This window comes from Mustelus asterias, unplaced genomic scaffold (genome assembly GCF_964213995.1).
Source record: "Mustelus asterias unplaced genomic scaffold, sMusAst1.hap1.1 HAP1_SCAFFOLD_2974, whole genome shotgun sequence".
NCBI lineage: Eukaryota > Metazoa > Chordata > Chondrichthyes > Carcharhiniformes > Triakidae > Mustelus > Mustelus asterias.
This window is the reverse complement of record NW_027592919.1, coordinates 29,659-37,500: the sequence shown is the minus strand read 5'-3', so window position 1 is coordinate 37,500 and position 7,842 is coordinate 29,659. Positions and strand designations below refer to the sequence as shown.

Below are 7,842 nucleotides of genomic sequence, written 5' to 3'. Positions count from 1 at the left end.
ACACTATATTCCAAGTGCAGCCTAACTAAGGTTCTATAAAGCTGCAACATGACTTGCCAATTTTTAAACTCAATGCCCCGGCCGATGAAGGCAAGATCCCGGTTGAGGCCGTCCCCATGCGTGCGGAACTTGGGAATGACCCTCACAAGATGTTAATGTCTTTAAATAATGTTCCTGATGCATGAGGACGGCTTAGTAACTGATTACCTGTAAAGACTCGCATTCCAACCATTAGTGTGTCTTGGCCTCTATAAGCCGTGTTTGTGAAACCGACCTCTCCGCTCACCTGATGAAGGAGCGGCGCTCCGAAAGCTCGTGATTCCAAATAAACCTGTTGGACCTTAACCTGGTGCTGTGAGACTTCTCGCTGTGCCCCACCCCAATCTGACACTGGCATCTTGATTTGATTTGATTTATTATTGTCCTGTATTGGGATACAGTGAAAAGTATTGTTTCTTGCGCGCTATACAGACAATGCATACTGTTCATAGAGAAGGAAAGGAGAGAGTGCAGAATGTAGTGTTACAGTCACAGCTAGGGTGTAGAGAAAGATCAACTTAGTGCGAGGTAGGTCCATTCAAAAGTCTGACAGCAGCAGGGAAGAAGCTGTTCTTGAGTCGGTCGGTACGTGACCTCAGACTTTTTGTATCTTTTTCCCGACGGAAGAAGGTTGAAGAGAGAATGTCCGGGGTGCGTGGGGGGTCCTTGATTATGCTGGCTGCTTTTCCCCGAGGCAGCGGGAAGTGTAGGCAGAGTCAATGGATGGGAGGCTGGTTTTGCGTGATGGTGGTTTGCGTGATGGGACTGGGCTATGTTCACAACCCTTTGTAGTTCCTTGCGGTCTTGGGCAGAGCAGGAGCCATACCAAGCTGTGATACAACCAGAAAGAATGCTTTCTATGGTGCATCTGTAAAAGTTGGTGAGAGTCGTTGTGGACATGCCAAATTTCCTCAGTCTTCTGAGAAAGTAGAGGCGTTGGTGGGGCTTTCTTAACTATAGTGTCGGCGTGGGGGGGACCAGGACAGGTTGTTGGTGATCTGGACACCTGAAGCTCTGGTCGATTTCTGCTTCGTCCCCGTTGATGTAGACAGGAGCATGTTCTCCTTTACGCTTCCTGAAGTCGATGACAATCTCCTTCGTTTTGTTGACATTGAGGGAGAGATTATTGTTGCCTCACCAGATTCTCGATCTCATTCCTGTACTCTGTCTCGTCATTGTTTAAGATCTGTTGATACAGGGGAGGCGATGGTCTAGTGGTATTATCGCGAGACTATGAATCCAGAATCTCAGTGAATGTTCTGGGGGGACCCGGGTTCGAATCCAGCAAACTTGAAAACCGAATTGGAGGGGAATTTGGCCGCACAGTCACAGGTGTATAAGGAGTATCTCCGCATCATTAGAGGGGGAGAGGAAAGTCCGAGGGGGTTGGGGAGGGGTGGAATTGGCGGGCACGGAGTTGTGTTGCCGGGAGGGTCTCACGGTTGCCGTAAGTGCGCGGTTCCTCGCTCTGATGCTAACCCCTCCTCCTCTCCCTCCCAGCCTCCTGAGAGAAGATGCCACCATCGAGGTGAAACTCAACGACTACCTGGACATCAACTGCCCCCACTACCAGCAGACGGTGCCCCCCCGCTCAGCCGAGCGCTACACCCTCTACCTAGTGGACCGAGAGGATTACGAGTCCTGCCAGCCCCGGTCGAAGGAGCAGGTCCGTTGGGAATGCAAGAAGCCGCACGCCCTCCACGGCCCGGAGCGCTTTTCCGAGAAATTCCAGCGTTTCACTCCCTTCAGCCTTGGCAAGGAGTTCAAAGAGGGGCATTATTACTACTATCTCTGTGAGTACCTCGCAACGCGCCTTCCTGCATTAGTACCGGCTTAGGAATGGGCATCGAGGGATACGGGCCAAACACGGGCAATTGGGACTAACTTAGTGGCACAAATCTGGGTGACAAAGGTTATGGGGGGAAAGCAGGATGAGGCTATTGAGTTGGACAATCAGACATGATGGTGATGAATGGCGGAGCAGGCTCGAAGGGCCGAATGGCCTCCTCCTGATCCTATCTTTCTATCCAGGTTGGGCCGAAGGGCCTGTTTCCATAGAAGATAGAAGCAGGAGGAGGCCATTCGGCCCTTCGAGCTCTGCCATTCATCACAGTCACAATGAATCTGCTTTTGTGACAGAGAGAGAAGAGAGAGAGAGACAGAGAGAGGACAGAGAGAGGAGAGAGAGAGAGACAGAGAGAAGAGAGAGAGGAAGAGAGAAGAGAGGAGAGAGAGAGAGACAGAGAGAAGAGAGAGAGAGACAGAGAGGAGAGAGAGAGAGACAGAGAGAAGAGAGAGACAGAGAGAGAGACAGAGAGGAGAGAGAGAGAGACAGAGAGAAGAGAGAGAGACAGAGAGGAGAGACAGAGAGGAGAGAGAGAGAGACAGAGAGGAGAGAGAGAGAGACAGAGAGAAGAGAGAGAGACAGAGAGAAGAGAGAGAGAGACAGAGAGAAGAGAGAGAGACAGAGAGAAGAGAGAGAGAGACAGAGAGGAGAGAGAGAGACAGAGAGAGAGAGTGAAAGAGAAATAAAGAGAAAGAGACAAAAACAGGGAGGGAGAGAGAGAGAGGTGGGGGGGGGAGGACGAGTTTAATCTTGTTCCAGGGTCCGGCGGGAGGTCGGGGGAGGGGGGGGGGGGGTTCTGTGTGAAATGAAACTCGAATTGCTCGCACTGTGGCTAAGATTCGCCAACCAGGCCTCAGGCCTCCCTCCCTCCTGAGGCCCTGGCCTCTGCAGACCAGGCCTGGGGGGGAGGGGGAGGGGGGGGTGTGGTGCGGTGCTGTGGGGGGAGGGGGAGAGAGCCAGACAAAGGGGCCCATTCGGGACAGCAGCGGGAAGGAGGGGGGAATGGCCAAGAAGTCACTAATCTCTTCTCTCCCCTCTCCCTCCAGCAAAACCCATTCACAGTCACGGAGAGCCCTGCCTCAAGATGAGAGTCCACGTGTGCTGCGCAAAACGTGAGTACGCGCTGACGGGACGCGCTGACGGGGCGCGCTGACGGGGCGCGCTGACGGGGCGCGCTGACGGGGCGCGCTGACGGGACGCGCTGACGGGGCGCGCTGACGGGGCGCGCTGACGGGGCGCGCTGACGGGGCGCATGTCCAAAGATGTGCGGGTTAGGTGGATTATTGGTTAAATATGTGGGATAGAGGGGCCTCGCTAGGATGCTCTCACGGAGAGTTGGTGCAGCCTCGATGGGCTGAATGGCCTCTTTCTGCACTGTGCGGATTCTATGACCTTGTCTAAACAACCTTTCCAATCTGATTTTTCTATAGGTAATAACCCGAGGATCCGTACCACCAGGCCCACCCTACCAGCAGGTGAGCAGGATGCTTCAGGGGTGGCGCTTTGTGACCCTTGACCCAAGGTTGGCCAACGCAAGGTCAACCGGGAGCCCTCCAGCCAATCGCGCGGCTGGTCTGTTCTTGGCCAACTGGCCCAGAGACCACGTGGTCCATATTTTCCTTCCTTCTCTCTCGGGGGACAGGGCGTCACTGGGAAAGACCCAGCAGTTGTTACCCACCCCTAATTGCCCCCTTTTGGACTGAGTGTCTCGCCCAGGCCATCTGAGAGAGAATTAAATGTCCCATCTCCAAAGTTGGGTAGGAGGGTGAGCTGTGAGGAAGATGCAGAGATGCTTCAGCGTGATTTGGACAGGCTGAGTGAGTGGGTATCTGCATGGCGGATGCAGTATAATGTGGATAAATGTGAGGTTATCCACTTTGGTAGCAATAATAGGAAGACAGATTATTATTTGAATGGGTGTAAATTGAGAGAGGTGGATACTCAGCGAGACCTTGGAGTCCTCGTGCATCAGTCGCTGAGAGTAAGCGCGCAGGTACAGCAGGCAGTAAAGAAGGCAGATGGTATGTTGGCCTTCATAGCGAGAGGATTTGAGGGATAGGGATGTTTTGCTGCAATTGTACAGGGCGTTGGTGAGGCCACACCTGGAGTATTGTGTGCAGTTTTGGTGTCCTTATCTGAGGAAGGATGTCCTTGCTATAGAGGCAGCGCAGGTTTACCAGGCTGATTCCTGGGATGGCAGGTCTGTCATTAGAGGAGAGACTGAGTTGGTTAGGATTATATTCACTGGAGTTTAGGAGAGTGAGAGGGGATCTCATAGAAACTTATAAAATTCTCACAGGGTAGATTCAGAAAGAATGTTCCCGATGGTGGGGGGAGTCCAGAACGAGGGGGTCAGAGTTTGAGGATAAGGGGTAAACCTTTTAGGACTGAGGTGAGGAGAAATTTCTTCACCCAGAGGGTGGTGAATGTGTGGAATTCACTCCCACAGAAAGTAGCTGAGGCCAAAACGTTGTGTGATTTCAAGAAGGAATTAGGTTTCGCTCTTGGGGCTAAAGGGATCGAGGGATATGGGGGGAAGGGAGGGAAATCAGGATATTGAATTTGATAATCAGCCGTGAATTCATAATGAATGATGGAACAGGCTGGAAGGGCCGAATGGCCTCCTCCTGCTTCTAGTTTCTGTGGATCGGATTCATAGAGGTTTACAGCACGGAAACAGGCCCTTCGGCCCAACTTGTCCATGCCGCCCCGCTTTTTAACCACTAAGCTAGTCCACAATTGCCCGCGTTTGGCCCATATCCCTCCATACCCATCTCACCCATGGCGAGAAGCTCCAAATGGCCTGTTTCTAGTCTCTACGCTAAGAGTTGGCCACATTGTGCGTGGGGTGAGGTGGGGGGGAGGGTCTGGAGTCACGTGTAGGCCAGACCGGGTAAGGAGGGCAGATTTCCTTCCCGAAAGGGGACATTGGTGACCCAGATGGGGGGTTTTTGCGATGATGGTTGTCAAGGTCGCCGTTACGGAGACTCGCTCAGATCTGCTCACGGGAGACCGGGGAGGGTGGGCGTGGAGAATTTCACGGGTTTTAGCGAGCGAATATCAACTTCATTCTCTCATCTCTCTCTCTCTCTCTTCCTCCATCGCAGACCAACCCGAGGAAGTATTACCAGACACGCAAAGAAGTACGGGCAGTTCCACCGCTCTTGTTGCCTCTCACAGCCTCGCGTTCACCTTGTCGTTGTGCTTGCTGCTTTTATAGGACCTCGGGAGTTGGGGGGGGTGGGTTACGGGGGGGGTGGCCGCGACGTTGCCATTAAAATGGCCGCCAGCCACCGCCTCTGGCCTGCAGAGGTGGCGGCCAACAACCGCCTCCCAATGTGCTTCCCAACAACCGCTTCCACCATGTCAAAATGGCCGCCGGCGGTTGGTCAAGACTCTCAAAATGGCCACCAGCAGTTGGTCAAGATTCTCAAAATGGCCGCCAGTGGTTGATCAAGACTCTCAAAATGGCTGCCAGTGGTTGGTCAAGACTCAAAATGGCCACCAGCAGTTGGTCAAGACTCTCAAAATGACCACCAGCGGTTGGTCAAGACTCTCAAAATGGCCGCCGGCGGTTGATCAAGACTCTCAAAATGGCCGCCGGCGGTTGATCAAGACTCTCAAAATGGCCGCCGGCGGTTGATCAAGACTCTCAAAATGACCACCAGCGGTTGGTCAAGACTCTCAAAATGGCCACCAGCGGTTGGTCCAGACTCTCAAAATGACCACCAGCGGTTGGTCAAGACTCTCAAATTGGCCACCAGCGGTTGGTCAAGACTCTCAAAATGGCCACCGGTGATGGTTCAAAACTCAAGATTGCCACCAGCGATCATTGAGGACTGGCAAAATGGCCGCCTCCTCAATTGGTCAAGACTCTCAAAACGGCTGCCAGTGGTTGGTCAAGACTCTCAAAATGGCCACCGGTGGTGGCTCAAGACTCAAAAGTGCTGTCAGCGATTCCTCAAGATTCAAAATGGCCCCAACAATCGCTCAAGATTATTACAATGGCGGCCAGCAATTGTTCAAATTTCAAAATGACGGCCGGTGATTTGTTCAAGTTTCAAAATGGCGGCCATCAATCAATCAAGACCATCAAAATGGCCGCCAGTGACTGACCTCCTCAGGAGACGAACCACAAAAGGCTCTCCTCGGGCCCAAGGATGTAAATGAGAAGTCAGGCCTGACACAGGACAAGGCCGGGGGGGCTGGAAAACAACCCCCCCCCCCCCCACCCCACCCCGCCTCCGGCAACGATTGGAGAACTTGACGATGGACGGATGGGTGGGGGAGGGGAGCGCGGGTGGGGGGAGGGGGGTGTTGAATTTGGGGGATTAAGAAATGTTTTTGTACGTCGATTTACTTCAGAGATGCCAAGAACATCGCTGGCGATGACTGGCGTCAAACCCGGACTTTCCTCCCCCTCTCCTCAGGCCTGTATCCCAGCTCGGATCCCTGGGAGAGAGATGGAAAATCGACATTGAAGAAGAAAGACTTGACTCATTATTTAAGGACTTTTAGCGTCTGTAGCATGCCGGTGTCAAAGGTCGCGAGGCGGGGGGGGGCCTTTAAAGTAGAAATTCTGAGACTCTGTGTTGCCTTGGCGATGGGGAACTTCCTTCCTCCTCATTCCCTCCCACTCCAGATTCGACCTTGATCTCCGTGAGCGACCTTTCTCCCCCCTCCCCCGCCCCGGCCCACTCCAACCCCGAATCGGACCAGGAACCCGGGAGAACCGGCCTGACTGGTAGTTAGGCTTTTGGCACTCGCAGGCCGAATTGGCCTGCGGGAGGGGTGAGGGGAAGAGAGGGAGGGGTGGGGTGGGGGCATGAAGGAGGGAACCCACTGGGGTTTTGCAAGCGGGGAAGGAATCCCGTGTTACGTGGGTAAGGTGGGGAGGGGAGCTCCTCGTTTCTCGCCCAACGGACACCGCTGGGGTCCAGGCCGAGGCCTGGACAATGGATGCCACCTATGAAAGGTGTTGGCCACTTTCCCTTGGAGGAAGAGGGGCAGGAGAGTGGGGTGAGAGGGATCCATTTCCTGTTGAGTGTCGGCCATATTCTCTGAGAAGGGATCCTCTTACTTTGAAAGGTGTTGGCCACTTTCCCTGGGGGAGTGAGATCCACTTCCTGTTGATTGGAATCCACTTCCTGTGAAGGGTGTTGGCCACTTTCCCTGGGGGGGAGGGGGGTGGGCAGAGAGTGGGAGGGATCTACTTCCTGTCAAAAGTAATCCACTTCCTTTTGAGTATTGGCCACTTTGAGTTGTGTGGAATCCACTTCCTGTTAGTAGGGTTGGCCACTTTCCCTGGGGGTGGGGGGACGTGATCCACTTCCTGTTGAGAGTAATCCAGTTCCTGTCAAGAATGTTGGCCACTTTCCCTCGGGGGTGGGGGGAGGGATCCACTTACTGGCAAGAGTGTTGGCCATTTACCCTGGGGAGGGGGGGGGGAAGGGATCCACTTCTGGTCATGAGTAATCCACTTCCTTTTGAGTATTGGCCATTTGGTGTTGTGTGGAATCCACTACCTGTCAAGAATGTTGGCCACTTTCCCAAGGCGGGGAGCGGGATCCACTTCCTGTCCAGTGTTGGGCCTCCATCCAGTTGAGCCGGTCACTCAACCATGGCCTCAATGGACTGACCCACCACCCCCTGCTGGGTCCCTAGCTAGTCCTCCTGATACTAAGGGGGAACTTAGCACGGCCAATCCCCCTAACCTACACATCTTTGGACACCAAGGGGCAATTTAGCATGGCCAATCCCCCTAACCTACACATCTTTGGACACCAAGGGGCAATTTAGCACGGCCAATCCCCCTAACCTACACATCTTTGGACACTAAGGGGCAATTTAGCATAGCCAATCCACCTAACTTACACATCTTTGGACACCAAGGGGCAATTTAGCACGGCCAATCCACCTAACCTACACATCTTTGGACACTAAAGGCAATTTAGCAT

At 53.5% G+C, this 7,842-nt stretch overlaps 1 protein-coding gene across 1 annotated transcript; it reads left to right on the top strand.

The window, feature by feature from the left end:
* Positions 1-1,539: 1,539 nt before the first annotated feature.
* Positions 1,540-7,194, top strand: LOC144490169 (ephrin-A1-like; the record flags this gene model as incomplete). Its single annotated transcript, XM_078207977.1, has 4 exons — positions 1,540-1,832; positions 2,932-2,997; positions 3,316-3,360; positions 4,993-7,194. Coding segments are annotated over 4 exons (517 nt in total), but the record flags the coding sequence as incomplete, so codon positions are not given.
* Between the last annotated feature and the right edge of the window lie 648 nt (positions 7,195-7,842).